The sequence below is a fragment of the Ascaphus truei genome, unplaced genomic scaffold (genome assembly GCF_040206685.1).
Source record: "Ascaphus truei isolate aAscTru1 unplaced genomic scaffold, aAscTru1.hap1 HAP1_SCAFFOLD_827, whole genome shotgun sequence".
In the NCBI taxonomy this organism is placed as follows: Eukaryota; Metazoa; Chordata; class Amphibia; order Anura; family Ascaphidae; genus Ascaphus; species Ascaphus truei.
The window spans coordinates 141,858-163,730 of NW_027457164.1; the positions used below are offsets into that span (position 1 = coordinate 141,858).

Sequence of the window (21,873 nt, forward strand, 5' to 3'; positions counted from 1 at the left end):
TAGGATACAGTGATAGAAGTGTCAGTGCTACAGGTATATATGGAAACAATAGGATACAGTGATAGAAGTATCAGTGCTACAGGTATATATGGAAACATTAGAATACAGTGATAGAAGTATCAGTGCTACAGGTATATATGGAAACATTAGATTACAGTGATAGAAGTATCAGTGCTACAGGTATATATGGAAACAATAGATTACAGTGATAGAAGTATCAGTGCTACAGGTATATATGGAAACAATAGATTACAGTGATAGAAGTATCAGTGCTACAGGTATATATGGAAACAATAGATTACAGTGATAGAAGTATCAGTGCTACAGGTATATATGGAAACAATAGATTACAGTGATAGAAGTATCAGTGCTACAGGTATATATGGAAACAATAGATTACAGTGATAGAAGTATCAGTGCTACAGGTATATATGGAAACAATAGATTACAGTGATAGAAGTATCAGTGCTACAGGTATATATGGAAACAATAGATCACAGTGATAGAAGTATCAGTGCTACAGGTATATATGGAAACAATAGGATACAGTGATAGAAGTATCAGTGCTACAGGTATATATGGAAACATTAGATTACAGTGATAGAAGTATCAGTGCTACAGGTATATATGGAAACAATAGGATACAGTGATAGAAGTATCAGTGCTACAGGTATATATGGAAACAATAGGATACAGTGATAGAAGTATCAGTGCTACAGGTATATATGGAAACAATAGGATACAGTGATAGAAGTGTCAGTGCTACAGGTATATATGGAAACAATAGGATACAGTGATAGAAGTATCAGTGCTACAGGTATATATGGAAACATTAGATTACAGTGATAGAAGTATCAGTGCTACAGGTATATATGGAAACAATAGGATACAGTGATAGAAGTGTCAGTGCTACAGGTATATATGGAAACAATAGGATACAGTGATAGAAGTATCAGTGCTACAGGTATATATGGAAACAATAGGATACAGTGATAGAAGTATCAGTGCTACAGGTATATATGGAAACATTAGATTACAGTGATAGAAGTATCAGTGCTACAGGTATATATAGAAACAATAGATTAACAGTGATAGAAGTATCAGTGCTACAGGTATATATGGAAACAATAGATCACAGTGATAGAAGTATCAGTGCTACAGGTATATATGGAAACAATAGGATACAGTGATAGAAGTATCAGTGCTACAGGTATATATGGAAACATTAGATTACAGTGATAGAAGTATCAGTGCTACAGGTATATATGGAAACAATAGGATACAGTGATAGAAGTATCAGTGCTACAGGTATATATGGAAACAATAGGATACAGTGATAGAAGTATCAGTGCTACAGGTATATATGGAAACAATAGGATACAGTGATAGAAGTGTCAGTGCTACAGGTATATATGGAAACAATAGGATACAGTGATAGAAGTATCAGTGCTACAGGTATATATGGAAACATTAGATTACAGTGATAGAAGTATCAGTGCTACAGGTATATATGGAAACAATAGGATACAGTGATAGAAGTGTCAGTGCTACAGGTATATATGGAAACAATAGGATACAGTGATAGAAGTATCAGTGCTACAGGTATATATGGAAACATTAGAATACAGTGATAGAAGTATCAGTGCTACAGGTATATATGGAAACATTAGATTACAGTGATAGAAGTATCAGTGCTACAGGTATATATAGAAACAATAGATTACAGTGATAGAAGTATCAGTGCTACAGGTATATATGGAAACAATAGGATACAGTGATAGAAGTATCAGTGCTACAGGTATATATGGAAACATTAGATTACAGTGATAGAAGTATCAGTGCTACAGGTATATATGGAAACAATAGATCACAGTGATAGAAGTGTCAGTGCTACAGGTATATATAGAAACATTAGGATACAGTGATAGAAGTGTCAGTGCTACAGGTATATATGGAAACTATAGATTACAGTGATAGAAGTATCAGTGCTACAGGTATATATGGAAACATTAGGATACAGTGATAGAAGTGTCAGTGCTACAGGTATATATGGAAACTATAGATTACAGTGATAGAAGTATCAGTGCTACAGGTATATATGGAAACAATAGATCACAGTGATAGAAGTATCAGTGCTACAGGTATATATGGAAACAATAGATTACAGTGATAGAAGTATCAGTGCTACAGGTATATATGGAAACAATAGAATACAGTGATAGAAGTATCAGTGCTACAGGTATATATGGAAACATTAGATTACAGTGATAGAAGTATCAGTGCTACAGGTATATATGGAAACAATAGATTACAGTGATAGAAGTATCAGTGCTACAGGTATATATGGAAACATTAGATTACAGTGATAGAAGTATCAGTGCTACAGGTATATATGGAAACAATAGATTACAGTGATAGAAGTATCAGTGCTACAGGTATATATGGAAACATTAGATCACAGTGATAGAAGTATCAGTGCTACAGGTATATATGGAAACATTAGGATACAGTGATAGAAGTGTCAGTGCTACAGGTATATATAGAAACAATAGATTACAGTGATAGAAGTATCAGTGCTACAGGTATATATGGAAACAATAGATTACAGTGATAGAAGTATCAGTGCTACAGGTATATATGGAAACAATAGATTACAGTGATAGAAGTATCAGTGCTACAGGTATATATGGAAACATTAGGATACAGAGATACAGTAGAAGTATCAGTGCTACAGGTATATATGGAAACAATAGATTACAGTGATAGAAGTATCAGTGCTACAGGTATATATGGAAACAATAGAATACAGTGATAGAAGTATCAGTGCTACAGGTATATATGGAAACATTAGATCACAGTGATAGAAGTATCAGTGCTACAGGTATATATGGAAACAATAGATTACAGTGATAGAAGTATCAGTGCTACAGGTATATATGGAAACATTAGATTACAGTGATAGAAGTATCAGTGCTACAATTATATATGGAAACAATAGATTACAGTGATAGAAGTATCAGTGCTACAGGTATATATGGAAACAATAGATTACAGTGATAGAAGTATCAGTGCTACAGGTATATATGGAAACATTAGATTACAGTGATAGAAGTATCAGTGCTACAGGTATATATGGAAACAATAGATTACAGTGATAGAAGTATCAGTGCTGCAGGTATATATGGAAACATTAGATTACAGTGATAGAAGTATCAGTGCTACAGGTATATATGGAAACAATAGATTACAGTGATAGAAGTATCAGTGCTACTGTATAGGTATATATGGAAACAATACAAGAGAACCCAATATCCACATTAAAGGGTTGTGCTGTAAGTTGTCTGCCTGATGCTGCTTTGTGGTTTGTGCTACTCACTGGTAACACCATCACAAGTTACACAAATGGTAAGACCTTTTATTGTATGAATACATCAATCAAAAGAAAGCGATCCAAATGATAGGTTTCCTAATAAGTAAGAACGTAACCGCATAATGAGGCATCAGCTTATAACGAGGGGTTCTCTCTCATCCAGACTGAACCCCTGATTTTCTTCCCCATCTGGGGAGCTGCTGCCTTTCAGGGCTATTCTAACTTTGGCCCAGAACAGCTTTTGTGCGTCCGGTTCGGAGGGCCAGCTGATGTAGGTCTTCTTCAGCATTACCCGCCTCATCTTGTGGTAGGTGGAGAGCTCTCTGTCTGTGATGTGTTCTAAGAATATGAGGACCAGCACATCCCTCATCTCATCCAGCAGCTTGTAGCTGGCCAGCTGCATCTCCAGAGAGCACCACTCACTGCGCAGGTAGTCCCTGCTGATCACGCACAGGGTCTTACGGCTGTTGTGGACACTGTCCACGATGTTATCTATGATGTCCCTGCCCAGCTGGAAGTCCCTGTGGTGAAGGCAAAGCCGAAAAGCCAAAGAAGGGTGGCACGTCTCTAGATTGGGCAACAGCTCTCCGAACACCCAGTCTTCATTGTGGGAGTTGTAAGAAACGAAAGCATCATATTTATACAACTCTTTCTCCGACTTCCAGTGCTGGTGCAGCCAGGCAACGAAGAGGAAGTAATTATACCTGAGGCGCCAGTAGGTCCTGCTATAGACAACGGGGATGACTATGAAGAGCAGCAGGAATGGGAAGGTGAAGCAGAAGAAGAACATTTTAATTTTCATGTCACACACATGCATGTTGAAGTCATGGATGTAAGAGAATGGCATACCAGGACACGACAGGTTGTAAGGGTACACAACCTGCACCTGGCTTTGGTTCAGCCACCTTTGCAGATCATAGTTGTTGCAGGTGCAGGTGAGGGGGCATTTTCGCAAGTCAAGATACACTAAACTGGTCATGTTTTTAAGGACATCGACATCTATGTGTTTCAGGGCGTTTTTCATCAGCTGAAGTCTCCGCAGCTTACTGAGGTTTTCAAAGATGCTGAGTGTCAGGGTCTGGAGGCAGATGTTCTCCAGGTCCAGAATACGAAGGTTCTTCAGGTTCTTGAAGATGCCCTGCGGCAGATTCTGGATGCCGTTGCAGTCATCAGCCAATGTGAGGTACTGCAGCTGGTCGAGACCATTAAACACATCAGGACGCAGAGAGGTGAGCCGGTTCTGGGACAGGTAGAGCAACCTCAGGGAGGTCAGCCCCGCGAGGAACCCATGGGGTACGGCGGTAAGACCAAACGGCTGCTGGGCCTGGAGCTTCAAATCATAGAGTTTGGAAAGATTACAGAAGGGGGAGAAATGTTTCCGGGACGAGTCATAGCGGAGTTGGTTTGACTTTAAGTCCAGCACCTGTAACGTGCTCATCACATTAGAGAAGGTGTCTCGGCTGATCTTTTGGATCTTGTTTCCATCTAGATACAGATTGGACAGGGTTTGAAGTCCGTAAAGAGAGTCGTACGACAGGTGCGTAATCTTGTTACCTCCTAGGTCCAGGAATCGGAGCTTCGCCAGATGGCAGAATGTATTGTTGAAGATGACGGACACTCTGTTGTTCCTGAGATTAAGAGTGTGAAGTTCTGTCAGATCATGGAAGGAATTCTCATATAAATCGGTGATCAGGTTATTGTCCAGACGTAGCATGCTCAGCTTTCTCAGGCCACTCAAAGCATATTTTTCCAATATGCCGATGTTGTTGATGTTTAATTTGAGTTCTCGCAAATTGGGAGCATAACCAAATGCGTAGCGTTTCACCTGCCAAATCCGATTGTATTGAAACGATATATTTTGGAGGTTGGAGAAGGGGGTACTATCGTTGCAGTTTGATAATTCCTTTAATAGATTGTGCTCCACAGTCAAAGATTCCAGATCGGAGGGTTTCAGAAACTTCAAGCAGCACATTTTCTTAAGCCTGTTTCTGGATAAATCCATGTGTTTGGGAGTACAATTCTCAAAAATGTGATCTGGCAAAGATCTGATCCCATTGGCACGTAGAGTGAGTTTGGACATATTCACGGGCTTCAGGTAATCGCAGAGCTCTGTTAGATTAGTTGCGTTATTTAGTTTTAATCCGGAATAATCTATCTTGTCTGGTGTTACCGTCCTCTTATGCAGGAATTTAAATATGTTAAATTCGTTATTAGATTCCAGTCTCAAATAAGTCACTTTGCTTAGATTCATTTTTCCCAAAGTAGAAGCCGTCAAATTATTGTACGAGAGGTCAAGGTAGCTGATTTTAGCCAAGAGGTCGTGGTGGCAGTTTAAGTCTCGCAATTGGTTTTTGCAAAGATGAAGCTCAGTCAAAGAGGGAGGAAGCTCCTGTGAGTGATTGAGAGACGTGAGTTTGTTACCACACATCAGCAGAACATTCAATGTTCTCAGCTGATGAATGGAACCCATCACTTCACTGAAATTCTTCAGCTGGTTGGATGACACATTGATGAATATCAGGTTATTGAGTGGGCTGAAAGCCCAAGCGTGAATGGATGCAAGCAAGTTGTGATCGAGGAAAAGATGTGTTAGGTTCCCGAGCCCGTGGAAGACCTCTGGGGAGAGGCTGGAGATCCTGTTGCAGGATAATGTCAAGCTCCTTAAATTGGTCAAGTTCTCAAAGGCCCCGGCGGAAATATTCCTCACGCTGTTCTGACCCAGATTCAGCAGCTGGAGCAGAGGCATGTGTCCAAAGCTTCCGGGGTGCAAGGTCATGATATTGTTATGTGATATGTTCAGGAACTTGGTGACATTTGGAAGGTCAGATACAGCACTGTGTACGTCCAGTAGCTGGCGATAGATGCAGTTGTAACTGTCCTTGATGTCATAGCTTTGGATGCAGTTTCTAAATCCAAAGCTGGTCACCCACGGGACAAAAAGGATCCCAAAATGCAGGACAATCCCCCATCTCATCTTTCCTGTGCTGCCCAGACCAGGCCTGGGTTACCTTGTGGCAAGGCCAAATATTCGGGGCCTGTCATACAGGGTTACAGAAGAACTTGGTCCATAAAAGATTCTCACAGGGTGACAGTGCCCGGGTGACAGTGCCCGGGTGACAGTGCCCGGGTGACAGTGTCCGGGTGACAGTGCCCAGGTGACGTCACGTGGATTCTGCAATTCTCGCTGGGAAAGATGGGGTGCTCTGCAGGGGAGAATGAAATAGGGAAATTAGCAGAGGTCCGATATCCCGATCATATGGTATTGAACACGCATGCACAGCACACGCATGCAAAGCACACGCATGCACAGAACACGCACGCACAGAACACGCACGCACAGAACAAGCATGCACAGAACACGCATGCACAGCACACGCATGCACAGCACACGCATACACAGAACACGCATGCACAGAACACAGGGAACAGGGGCGCATGAACTAAAATGATTCACACTGTGGGTTACTTAATAGTTGAATCTCTATCACCTTGGACAGTTTAATCCGGCTCACGATATCACATATCTCCTATACGCGAGAGTGCTGTGATATAAAAGAGAGTGCTGTGATATAAAAGAGAGCGCAGGTACGAGAGGTAAAGAAGACTGTGGGGTATCTGTAACCGGGAAACCTGCCGCTGTGACCCTAACATTCTACCTGTATATAAAACACCAGCTCCAATCACACCCTGTGTTATAGCTGTAGCCACGCTCCAATCACACCCTGTGTTATAGCTGTAACCACGCTCCAATCACACCCTGTTTTATAGCTGTAACCACGCTCCGATCACACCCTGTGTTATAGCTGTAACCACGCTCTGATCACACCCTATTTTATAGCTGTAACCACGCTCCGATCACACCCTGTTTTATAGCTGTAACCACGCTCCAATCACACCCTATTTTATAGCTGTAACCACGCTCCGATCACACCCTGTTTTATAGCTGTTACCACGCTCCGATCACACCCTGTTTTATAGCTGTAACCACGCTCCGATCACACCCTGTTTTATAGCTGTAACCACGCTCCGATCACACCCTGTTTTATAGCTGTAACCACGCTCCGATCACACCCTGTTTTATAGCTGTAACCACGCTCCGATCACACCCTGTTTTATAGCTGTAACCACGCTCCGATCACACCCTATTTTATAGCTGTAACCACGCTCCGATCACACCCTATTTTATAGCTGTAACCACGCTCCGATCACACCCTGTTTTATAGCTGTAACCACGCTCCGATCACACCCTGTGTTATAGCTGTAACCACGCTCCGATCACACCCTGTTTTATAGCTGTTACCACGCTCCGATCACACCCTGTTTTATAGCTGTAACCACGCTCCGATCACACCCTGTTTTATAGCTGTAACCACGCTCCGATCACACCCTGTTTTATAGCTGTAACCACGCTCTGATCACACCCTGTTTTATAGCTGTAACCACGCTCTGATCACACCCTGTTTTATAGCTGTTACCACGCTCCGATCACACCCTGTTTTATAGCTGTAACCACGCTCCGATCACACCCTGTTTTATAGCTGTAACCACGCTCCGATCACACCCTGTTTTATAGCTGTAACCACGCTCCGATCACACCCTGTTTTATAGCTGTAACCACGCTCCGATCACACCCTGTTTTATAGCTGTAACCACGCTCTGATCACACCCTGTTTTATAGCTGTAACCACGCTCTGATCACACCCTGTTTTATAGCTGTAACCACGCTCCGATCACACCCTGTTTTATAGCTGTAACCACGCTCCGATCACACCCTGTGTTATAGCTGTAACCACGCTCCGATCACACCCTGTTTTATAGCTGTAACCACGCTCCGATCACACCCTGTTTTATAGCTGTAACCACGCTCCGATCACACCCTGTTTTATAGCTGTAACCACGCTCCAATCACACCCTATTTTATAGCTGTAACCACGCTCCGATCACACCCTGTTTTATAGCTGTTACCACGCTCCGATCACACCCTGTTTTATAGCTGTAACCACGCTCCGATCACACCCTGTTTTATAGCTGTAACCACGCTCCGATCACACCCTGTTTTATAGCTGTAACCACGCTCCGATCACACCCTGTTTTATAGCTGTAACCACGCTCCGATCACACCCTGTTTTATAGCTGTAACCACGCTCCGATCACACCCTATTTTATAGCTGTAACCACGCTCCGATCACACCCTATTTTATAGCTGTAACCACGCTCCGATCACACCCTGTTTTATAGCTGTAACCACGCTCCGATCACACCCTGTTTTATAGCTGTAACCACGCTCCGATCACACCCTGTTTTATAGCTGTAACCACGCTCCGATCACACCCTGTTTTATAGCTGTAACCACGCTCCGATCACACCCTGTTTTATAGCTGTAACCACGCTCTGATCACACCCTGTTTTATAGCTGTAACCACGCTCTGATCACACCCTGTTTTATAGCTGTAACCACGCTCCGATCACACCCTGTTTTATAGCTGTAACCACGCTCCGATCACACCCTGTTTTATAGCTGTAACCACGCTCCAATCACACCCTATTTTATAGCTGTAACCACGCTCCGATCACACCCTGTTTTATAGCTGTAACCACGCTCTGATCACACCCTGTTTTATAGCTGTAACCACGCTCCGATCACACCCTGTTTTATAGCTGTAACCACGCTCCGATCACACCCTGTGTTATAGCTGTAACCACGCTCCGATCACACCCTGTGTTATAGCTGTAACCACGCTCCGATCACACCCTGTTTTATAGCTGTAACCACGCTCCGATCACACCCTGTTTTATAGCTGTAACCACGCTCCGATCACACCCTGTTTTATAGCTGTAACCACGCTCCGATCACACCCTATTTTATAGCTGTAACCACGCTCCGATCACACCCTGTTTTATAGCTGTAACCACGCTCTGATCACACCCTGTTTTATAGCTGTAACCACGCTCCGATCACACCCTGTTTTATAGCTGTAACCACGCTCTGATCACACCCTGTTTTATAGCTGTAACCACGCTCTGATCACACCCTGTTTTATAGCTGTAACCACGCTCCGATCACACCCTGTGTTATAGCTGTAACCACGCTCCGATCACACCCTGTTTTATAGCTGTAACCACGCTCCGATCACACCCTGTTTTATAGCTGTAACCACGCTCCGATCACACCCTGTTTTATAGCTGTAACCACGCTCCGATCACACCCTGTTTTATAGCTGTTACCACGCTCCAATCACACCCTATTTTATAGCTGTTACCACGCTCCGATCACACCCTGTTTTATAGCTGTAACCACGCTCCGATCACACCCTGTTTTATAGCTGTAACCACGCTCCGATCACACCCTATTTTATAGCTGTTACCACGCTCCAATTACACCCTATTTTATAGCTGTAACCACGCTCCAATCACACCCTATTTTATAGCTGTAACCACGCTCCGATCACACCCTGTTTTATAGCTGTAGCCACGCTCCGATCACACCCTATTTTATAGCTGTTACCACGCTCCGATCACACCCTATTTTATAGCTGTTACCACGCTCCAATCACACCCTATTTTATAGCTGTAACCACGCTCCGATCACACCCTGTTTTATAGCTGTAACCACGCTCCGATCACACCCTGTGTTATAGCTGTAACCACGCTCCGATCACACCCTGTGTTATAGCTGTAACCACGCTCCGATCACACCCTGTTTTATAGCTGTAACCACGCTCCGATCACACCCTGTTTTATAGCTGTAACCACGCTCCGATCACACCCTGTTTTATAGCTGTAACCACGCTCCGATCACACCCTGTTTTATAGCTGTAACCACGCTCCGATCACACCCTGTTTTATAGCTGTAACCACGCTCTGATCACACCCTGTTTTATAGCTGTTACCACGCTCCGATCACACCCTGTTTTATAGCTGTTACCACGCTCCGATCACACCCTGTTTCATAGCTGTAACCACGCTCCGATCACACCCTGTGTTATAGCTGTAACCACGCTCCAATCACACCCTATTTATAGCTGTAACCACGCTCTGATCACACCCTGTTTTATAGCTGTAACCACGCTCCGATCACACCCTGTTTTATAGCTGTAACCACGCTCCGATCACACCCTGTTTTATAGCTGTTACCACGCTCCGATCACACCCTGTTTTATAGCTGTAACCACGCTCCGATCACACCCTGTTTTATAGCTGTAACCATGCTCCGATCACACCCTATTTTATAGCTGTTACCACGCTCCGATCACACCCTATTTTATAGCTGTTACCACGCTCCAATCACACCCTATTTTATAGCTGTAACCACGCTCCGATCACACCCTGTTTTATAGCTGTAACCACGCTCTGATCACACCCTGTTTTATAGCTGTAACCACGCTCTGATCACACCCTGTTTTATAGCTGTTACCACGCTCCGATCACACCCTGTTTCATAGCTGTAACCACGCTCCGATCACACCCTGTTTTATAGCTGTAACCACGCTCTGATCACACCCTGTTTTATAGCTGTAACCACGCTCCGATCACACCCTGTTTTATAGCTGTAACCACGCTCTGATCACACCCTGTTTTATAGCTGTAACCACGCTCCGATCACACCCTGTTTTATAGCTGTAACCACGCTCCAATCACACCCTATTTTATAGCTGTAACCACGCTCCGATCACACCCTGTTTTATAGCTGTTACCACGCTCCGATCACACCCTGTTTTATAGCTGTAACCACGCTCCGATCACACCCTGTGTTATAGCTGTTACCACGCTCCGATCACACCCTGTTTTATAGCTGTAACCACGCTCCAATCACACCCTGTTTTATAGCTGTAACCACGCTCCGATCACACCCTGTTTTATAGCTGTAACCACGCTCCGATCACACCCTGTTTTATAGCTGTAACCACGCTCCGATCACACCCTGTTTTATAGCTGTAACCACGCTCCGATCACACCCTGTTTTATAGCTGTAACCACGCTCCGATCACACCCTGTTTTATAGCTGTAACCACGCTCCGATCACACCCTATTTTATAGCTGTTACCACGCTCCAATCACACCCTGTGTTATAGCTGTAACCACGCTCCGATCACACCCTGTTTTATAGCTGTAACCACGCTCCGATCACACCCTATTTTATAGCTGTTACCACGCTCCAATCACACCCTGTGTTATAGCTGTAACCACGCTCCGATCACACCCTGTGTTATAGCTGTAACCACGCTCCGATCACACCCTGTGTTATAGCTGTAACCACGCTCCGATCACACCCTGTTTTATAGCTGTAACCACGCTCTGATCACACCCTGTTTTATAGCTGTTACCACGCTCCGATCACACCCTGTTTTATAGCTGTAACCACGCTCCGATCACACCCTGTTTTATAGCTGTTACCACGCTCCGATCACACCCTGTGTTATAGCTGTTACCACGCTCCGATCACACCCTGTTTTATAGCTGTAACCACGCTCCGATCACACCCTGTTTTATAGCTGTAACCACGCTCCGATCACACCCTGTTTTATAGCTGTAACCACGCTCCGATCACACCCTGTTTTATAGCTGTAACCACGCTCCGATCACACCCTGTTTTATAGCTGTAACCACGCTCCGATCACACCCTATTTTATAGCTGTAACCACGCTCCGATCACACCCTGTTTTATAGCTGTAACCACGCTCCGATCACACCCTGTTTTATAGCTGTTACCACGCTCCGATCACACCCTATTTTATAGCTGTTACCACGCTCCAATCACACCCTATTTTATAGCTGTAACCACGCTCCGATCACACCCTGTTTTATAGCTGTAACCACGCTCCGATCACACCCTGTTTTATAGCTGTAACCACGCTCCGATCACACCCTGTTTTATAGCTGTAACCACGCTCCGATCACACCCTGTTTTATAGCTGTAACCACGCTCCGATCACACCCTGTTTTATAGCTGTAACCACGCTCCGATCACACCCTGTTTTATAGCTGTAACCACGCTCCAATCACACCCTGTTTTATAGCTGTAACCACGCTCCGATCACACCCTGTTTTATAGCTGTAACCACGCTCCGATCACACCCTGTTTTATAGCTGTAACCACGCTCCGATCACACCCTGTTTTATAGCTGTAACCACGCGCCGATCACACCCTGTTTTATAGCTGTAACCACGCTCCGATCACACCCTATTTTATAGCTGTTACCACGCTCCGATCACACCCTATTTTATAGCTGTTACCACGCTCCAATCACACCCTATTTTATAGCTGTAACCACGCTCCGATCACACCCTGTTTTATAGCTGTAACCACGCTCCGATCACACCCTGTTTTATAGCTGTTACCACGCTCTGATCACACCCTATTTTATAGCTGTTACCACGCTCCAATCACACCCTATTTTATAGCTGTAACCACGCTCCGATCACACCCTGTTTTATAGCTGTAACCACGCTCCGATCACACCCTGTTTTATAGCTGTAACCACGCTCCGATCACACCCTGTTTTATAGCTGTAACCACGCTCCGATCACACCCTGTTTTATAGCTGTAACCACGCTCCGATCACACCCTGTTTTATAGCTGTAACCACGCTCCGATCACACCCTGTTTTATAGCTGTAACCACGCTCCAATCACACCCTGTTTTATAGCTGTAACCACGCTCCGATCACACCCTGTTTTATAGCTGTAACCACGCTCCGATCACACCCTGTTTTATAGCTGTAACCACGCTCCGATCACACCCTGTTTTATAGCTGTTACCACGCTCCGATCACACCCTGTTTTATAGCTGTAACCACGCTCCGATCACACCCTGTTTTATAGCTGTTACCACGCTCCGATCACACCCTGTTTTATAGCTGTAACCACGCTCCGATCACACCCTGTTTTATAGCTGTAACCACGCTCCGATCACACCCTGTTTTATAGCTGTAACCACGCTCCGATCACACCCTGTTTTATAGCTGTTACCACGCTCCGATCACACCCTGTTTCATAGCTGTAACCACGCTCCGATCACACCTTGTTTCATAGCTGTAACCACGCTCCGATCACACCCTGTTTTATAGCTGTTACCACGCTCCGATCACACCCTGTTTCATAGCTGTAACCACGCTCCAATCACACCCTATTTTATAGCTGTTACCACGCTCCGATCACACCCTGTTTTATAGCTGTAACCACGCTCCGATCACACCCTGTGTTATAGCTGTAACCACGCTCCAATCACACCCTATTTTATAGCTGTAACCACGCTCCGATCACACCCTGTTTTATAGCTGTAACCACGCTCCAATCACACCCTGTTTTATAGCTGTAACCACGCTCCAATCACACCCTGTGTTATAGCTGTAACCACGCTCCGATCACACCCTGTTTTATAGCTGTAACCACGCTCCGATCACACCCTGTTTTATAGCTGTAACCACGCTCCAATCACACCCTGTTTTATAGCTGTAACCACGCTCCGATCACACCCTGTTTTATAGCTGTAACCACGCTCCGATCACACCCTGTGTTATAGCTGTAACCACGCTCCGATCACACCCTGTTTTATAGCTGTAACCACGCTCCGATCACACCCTGTTTTATAGCTGTTACCACGCTCCGATCACACCCTGTTTTATAGCTGTAACCACGCTCCGATCACACCCTGTTTTATAGCTGTAACCACGCTCCGATCACACCCTGTTTTATAGCTGTAACCACGCTCCGATCACACCCTGTTTTATAGTTGTTACCACGCTCTGATCACACCCTGTTTTATAGCTGTAACCACGCTCCGATCACACCCTGTTTTATAGCTGTAACCACGCTCCGATCACACCCTGTTTTATAGCTGTAACCACGCTCCGATCACACCCTGTTTTATAGCTGTAACCACGCTCCGATCACACCCTGTTTTATAGCTGTAACCACGCTCCGATCACACCCTGTTTTATAGCTGTAACCACGCTCCGATCACACCCTGTTTTATAGCTGTAACCACGCTCCGATCACACCCTATTTTATAGCTGTTACCACGCTCCGATCACACCCTGTTTTATAGCTGTAGCCACGCTCCAATCACACCCTATTTAATAGCTGTTACCACGCTCCGATCACACCCTGTTTTATAGCTGTTACCACGCTCCGATCACACCCTGTTTTATAGCTGTAACCACGCTCCGATCACACCCTGTTTTATAGCTGTAACCACGCTCCGATCACACCCTGTTTTATAGCTGTAACCACGCTCCGATCACACCCTGTTTTATAGCTGTAACCACGCTCCGATCACACCCTGTTTTATAGCTGTAACCACGCTCCGATCACACCCTGTTTTATAGCTGTAACCACGCTCCGATCACACCCTGTGTTATAGCTGTAACCACGCTCCGATCACACCCTGTTTTATAGCTGTAACCACGCTCCGATCACACCCTGTGTTATAGCTGTAACCACGCTCCGATCACACCCTGTGTTATAGCTGTAACCACGCTCCGATCACACCCTGTTTTATAGCTGTAACCACGCTCCGATCACACCCTGTTTTATAGCTGTAACCACGCTCCGATCACACCCTGTTTTATAGCTGTAACCACGCTCCGATCACACCCTGTTTTATAGCTGTTACCACGCTCCGATCACACCCTGTTTTATAGCTGTAACCACGCTCCGATCACACCCTGTTTTATAGCTGTAACCACGCTCCGATCACACCCTGTTTTATAGCTGTAACCATGCTCCGATCACACCCTGTTTTATAGCTGTAACCACGCTCCGATCACACCCTGTTTTATAGCTGTAGCCACGCTCCGTTCACACCCTGTTTTATAGCTGTAGCCACGCTCCGATCACACCCTGTTTTATAGCTGTAACCACGCTCCGATCACACCCTGTTTTATAGCTGTAACCACGCTCCGATCACACCCTGTTTTATAGCTGTAGCCACGCTCTGATCACACCCTGTTTTATAGCTGTAACCACGCTCCGATCACACCCTGTTTTATAGCTGTAACCACGCTCCGATCACACCCTGTTTTATAGCTGTAACCACGCTCCGATCACACCCTGTTTTATAGCTGTAACCACGCTCCGATCACACCCTGTGTTATAGCTGTAACCACGCTCCGATCACACCCTGTTTTATAGCTGTTACCACGCTCCGATCACACCCTGTTTTATAGCTGTAACCACGCTCCGATCACACCCTGTTTTATAGCTGTAACCACGCTCCGATCACACCCTGTTTTATAGCTGTAACCACGCTCCGATCACACCCTGTTTTATAGCTGTAACCACGCTCCGATCACACCCTGTTTTATAGCTGTAACCACGCTCCGATCACACCCTGTTTTATAGCTGTAACCACGCTCCGATCACACCCTGTGTTATAACTGTAACCACGCTCCAATCACACCCTGTTTTATAGCTGTAACCACGCTCCGATCACACCCTGTTTTATAGCTGTTACCACGCTCCGATCACACCCTGTTTTATAGCTGTAACCACGCTCCGATCACACCCTGTTTTATAGCTGTAACCACGCTCCGATCACACCCTGTTTTATAGCTGTAACCACGCTCCGATCACACCCTGTTTTATAGCTGTAACCACGCTCCGATCACACCCTGTTTCATAGCTGTAACCACGCTCCGATCACACCCTGTTTTATAGCTGTAACCACGCTCCGATCACACCCTGTTTTATAGCTGTAACCACGCTCCGATCACACCCTGTTTTATAGCTGTAACCACGCTCCGATCACACCCTGTGTTATAGCTGTAACCACGCTCCGATCACACCCTGTTTTATAGCTGTAACCACGCTCCGATCACACCCTGTTTTATAGCTGTTACCACGCTCCGATCACACCCTGTTTTATAGCTGTAACCACGCTCCGATCACACCCTGTTTTATAGCTGTAACCACGCTCCGATCACACCCTGTTTTATAGCTGTAACCACGCTCTGATCACAACCCTGTTTTATAGCTGTAACCACGCTCCGATCACACCCTGTTTTATAGCTGTAACCACGCTCCGATCACACCCTGTTTTATAGCTGTAACCACGCTCCGATCACACCCTGTGTTATAGCTGTTACCACGCTCCGATCACACCCTGTGTTATAGCTGTAACCACGCTCCGATCACACCCTGTTTTATAGCTGTAACCACGCTCCGATCACACCCTGTTTTATAGCTGTAACCACGCTCCGATCACACCCTGTTTTATAGCTGTAACCACGCTCCGATCACACCCTGTTTTATAGCTGTAACCACGCTCCGATCACACCCTGTGTTATAGCTGTAACCACGCTCCGATCACACCCTGTTTTATAGCTGTAACCACGCTCCGATCACACCCTGTTTTATAGCTGTAACCACGCTCTGATCACACCCTGTTTTATAGCTGTAACCACGCTCCGATCACACCCTGTTTTATAGCTGTAACCACGCTCCGATCACACCCTGTTTTATAGCTGTTACCACGCTCCGATCACACCCTGTTTTATAGCTGTAACCACGCTCCGATCACACCCTGTTTTATAGCTGTTACCACGCTCCGATCACACCCTGTGTTATAGCTGTAACCACGCTCCGATCACACCCTGTTTTATAGCTGTTACCACGCTCCGATCACACCCTGTTTTATAGCTGTAACCACGCTCCGATCACACCCTATTTTATAGCTGTAACCACGCTCCGATCACACCCTGTTTTATAGCTGTAACCACGCTCCGATCACACCCTGTTTTATAGCTGTTACCACGCTCCGATCACACCCTGTTTTATAGCTGTAACCACGCTCCGATCACACCCTGTGTTATAGCTGTAACCACGCTCCGATCACACCCTGTTTTATAGCTGTTACCACGCTCCGATCACACCCTGTTTTATAGCTGTAACCACGCTCCGATCACACCCTGTTTTATAGCTGTAACCACGCTCCGATCACACCCTGTTTTATAGCTGTTACCACGCTCCGATCACACCCTGTTTTATAGCTGTTACCACGCTCCGATCACACCCTGTTTTATAGCTGTAACCACGCTCCGATCACACCCTGTTTTATAGCTGTAACCACGCTCCGATCACACCCTGTTTTATAGCTGTAACCACGCTCCGATCACACCCTGTTTCATAGCTGTAACCACGCTCCGATCACACCCTATTTTATAGCTGTTACCACGCTCCGATCACACCCTGTTTTATAGCTGTAACCACACTCCGATCACACCCTGTTTTATAGCTGTAACAACGCTCCGATCACACCCTGTTTTATAGCTGTAACCACGCTCCGATCACACCCTGTTTTATAGCTGTAACCACGCTCCGATCACACCCTGTTTTATAGCTGTAACCACGCTCCGATCACACCCTGTTTTATAGCTGTAACCACGCTCCGATCACACCCTGTTTTATAGCTGTAACCACGCTCCGATCACACCCTGTTTTATAGCTGTAACCACGCTCCGATCACACCCTGTTTTATAGCTGTAGCCACGCTCCGATCACACCCTGTTTTATAGCTGTATCCACGCTCCGATCACACCCTGTTTTATAGCTGTAACCACGCTCCGATCACACCCTGTGTTATAGCTGTAACCACGCTCCGATCACACCCTGTGTTATAGCTGTAACCACGCTCCGATCACACCCTGTTTTATAGCTGTAACCACGCTCCGATCACACCCTGTTTTATAGCTGTAACCACGCTCCGATCACACCCTGTTTTATAGCTGTAACCACGCTCCGATCACACCCTGTTTTATAGCTGTTACCACGCTCCGATCACACCCTGTTTTATAGCTGTAACCACGCTCCGATCACACCTGTTTTATAGCTGTAACCACGCTCCGATCACACCCTGTTTTATAGCTGTAACCACGCTCCGATCACACCCTGTTTTATAGCTGTAACCACGCTCCGATCACACCCTGTTTTATAGCTGTAACCACGCTCCGATCACACCCTGTTTTATAGCTGTTACCACGCTCCAATCACACCCTGTTTTATAGCTGTAACCACGCTCCGATCACACCCTGTTTTATAGCTGTAACCACGCTCCGATCACACCCTGTTTCATAGCTGTAACCACGCTCCGATCACACCCTGTTTTATAGCTGTTACCACGCTCCGATCACACCCTGTTTTATAGCTGTAACCACGCTCCGATCACACCCTGTTTTATAGCTGTTACCACGCTCCGATCACACCCTGTTTTATAGCTGTAACCACGCTCCGATCACACCCTGTTTTATAGCTGTAACCACGCTCCGATCACACCCTGTTTCATAGCTGTAACCACGCTCCGATCACACCCTGTTTTATAGCTGTAACCACGCTCCGATCACACCCTGTTTTATAGCTGTTACCACGCTCCAATCACACCCTGTTTTATAGCTGTTACCACGCTCCGATCACACCCTGTTTTATAGCTGTAACCACGCTCCGATCACACCCTGTTTTATAGCTGTAACCACGCTCCGATCACACCCTGTTTCATAGCTGTAACCACGCTCCGATCACACCCTGTTTTATAGCTGTAACCACGCTCCGATCACACCCTGTTTCATAGCTGTAACCACGCTCCGATCACACCCTGTTTTATAGCTGTTACCACGCTCCGATCACACCCTGTTTTATAGCTGTAACCACGCTCCGATCACACCCTGTTTTATAGCTGTAACCACGCTCCGATCACACCCTGTTTTATAGCTGTAACCACGCTCTGATCACACCCTGTTTTATAGCTGTTACCATGCTCCGATCACACCCTGTTTTATAGCTGTTACCACGCTCCGATCACACCCTGTTTTATAGCTGTAACCACGCTCCGATCACACCCTGTTTTATAGCTGTTACCACGCTCCGATCACACCCTGTTTTATAGCTGTTACCACGCTCCGATCACACCCTGTTTTATAGCTGTAACCACGCTCCGATCACACCCTGTTTTATAGCTGTAACCACGCTCCGATCACACCCTGTTTTATAGCTGTTACCACGCTCCGATCACACCCTGTTTTATAGCTGTAACCACGCTCCGATCACACCCTGTTTTATAGCTGTAACCACGCTCCGATCACACCCTGTTTCATAGCTGTAACCACGCTCCGATCACACCCTGTTTTATAGCTGTTACCACGCTCCGATCACACCCTGTTTTATAGCTGTAACCACGCTCCGATCACACCCTGTTTTATAGCTGTAACCACGCTCCGATCACACCCTGTTTTATAGCTGTAACCACGCTCCGATCACACCCTGTTTTATAGCTGTAACCACGCTCCGATCACACCCTGTTTTATAGCTGTTACCACGCTCCGATCACACCCTGTTTTATAGCTGTAACCACGCTCCGATCACACCCTGTTTTATAGCTGTAACCACGCTCCGATCACACCCTGTTTTATAGCTGTTACCACGCTCCGATCACACCCTGTTTTATAGCTGTAACCACGCTCCGATCACACCCTGTTTTATAGCTGTAACCACGCTCCGATCACACCCTGTTTTATAGCTGTAACCACGCTCCGATCACACCCTGTTTCATAGCTGTAACCACGCTCCGATCACACCCTGTTTTATAGCTGTTACCACGCTCCGATCACACCCTGTTTTATAGCTGTAACCACGCTCCGATCACACCCTGTTTTATAGCTGTTACCACGCTCCGATCACACCCTGTTTTATAGCTGTAACCACGCTCCAATCACACCCTGTTTTATAGCTGTAACCACGCTCTGATCACACCCTGTGTTATAGCTGTTACCACGCTCTGATCACACCCTGTTTTATAGCTGTTACCACGCTCCGATCACACCCTGTTTTATAGCTGTAACCACGCTCCGATCACACCCTGTTTTATAGCTGTAACCACGCTCCGATCACTGCCTGTTTTATAGCTGTAACCACGCTCCGATCACACCCTGTTTTATAGCTGTAGCCACGCTCCGATCACACCCTGTTTTATAGCTGTAACCACGCTCCGATCACACCCTGTTTTATAGCTGTAACCACGCTCCGATCACACCCTGTTTTATAGCTGTAACCACGCTCCGATCACACCCTGTTTTATAGCTGTTACCACGCTCCGATCACACCCTGTTTTATAGCTGTAACCACGCTCCGATCACACCCTGTTTTATAGCTGTAACCACGCTCCGATCACACCCTGTTTTATAGCTGTTACCACGCTCCGATCACACCCTGTGTTATAGCTGTAACCACGCTCTGATCACACCCTGTTTTATAGCTGTAACCACGCTCCGATCACACCCTGTTTTATAGCTGTAACCACGCTCTGATCACACCCTGTGTTATAGCTGTAACCACGCTCCGATCACACCCTGTTTTATAGCTGTAACCACGCTCCGATCACACCCTGTTTTATAGCTGTAACCACGCTCCGATCACACCCTGTTTTATAGCTGTAACCACGCTCCGATCACACCCTGTTTTATAGCTGTAACCACGCTCCGATCACACCCTGTTTTATAGCTGTAACCACGCTCCGATCACACCCTGTTTTATAGCTGTTACCACGCTCTGATCACACCCTGTTTTATAGCTGTAACCACGCTCCGATCACACCCTGTTTTATAGCTGTAACCACGCTCCGATCACACCCTGTTTTATAGCTGTTACCACGCTCCGATCACACCCTGTTTTATAGCTGTAACCACGCTCCGATCACACCCTGTTTTATAGCTGTAACCACGCTCCGATCACACCCTGTTTTATAGCTGTAACCACGCTCCGATCACACCCTGTTTTATAGCTGTAACCACGCTCCGATCACACCCTGTTTTATAGCTGTAACCACGCTCCGATCACACCCTGTTTTATAGCTGTTACCACGCTCTGATCACACCCTGTTTTATAGCTGTAACCACGCTCCGATCACACCCTGTTTTATAGCTGTAACCACGCTCCGATCACACCCTGTTTTATAGCTGTTACCACGCTCCGATCACACCCTGTTTTATAGCTGTAACCACGCTCCGATCACACCCTGTTTTATAGCTGTAACCACGCTCCGATCACACCCTGTTTTATAGCTGTAACCACGCTCCGATCACACCCTGTGTTATAGCTGTAACCACGCTCCGATCACACCCTGTTTTATAGCTGTAACCACGCTCCGATCACACCCTGTTTTATAGCTGTTACCACGCTCCGATCACACCCTGTTTTATAGCTGTAACCACGCTCCGATCACACCCTGTTTTATAGCTGTAACCACGCTCCGATCACACCCTGTTTTATAGCTGTAACCACGCTCCGATCACACCCTGTTTTATAGCTGTAACCACGCTCCGATCACACCCTGTTTTATAGCTGTAGCCACGCTCCAATCACACCCTGTTTTATAGCTGTAACCACGCTCCGATCACACCCTGTTTTATAGCTGTAACCACGCTCCGATCACACCCTGTTTTATAGCTGTAACCACGCTCCGATCACACCCTGTTTTATAGCTGTAACCACGCTCCGATCACACCCTGTTTTATAGC

At 45.8% G+C, this 21,873-nt stretch overlaps 1 protein-coding gene across 1 annotated transcript; it reads right to left on the bottom strand.

Annotated features, from left to right (window-relative positions):
* Positions 1-3,285: 3,285 nt before the first annotated feature.
* Positions 3,286-6,665, bottom strand: LOC142486345 (uncharacterized). Its single transcript, XM_075584971.1, has one exon. The coding sequence runs from the start codon at positions 6,342-6,344 to the stop codon at positions 3,501-3,503; it is 2,844 nt and encodes a 947-aa protein (XP_075441086.1). The 5' UTR covers positions 6,345-6,665; the 3' UTR covers positions 3,286-3,500.
* Between the last annotated feature and the right edge of the window lie 15,208 nt (positions 6,666-21,873).

Excerpts from the sequence above, each read along its gene's own strand:
- LOC142486345 (XM_075584971.1), bottom strand. The coding sequence starts at position 6,344 with ATGAGATGGGGGATTGTCCTGCATTTTGGGATCCTTTTTGTCCCGTGG.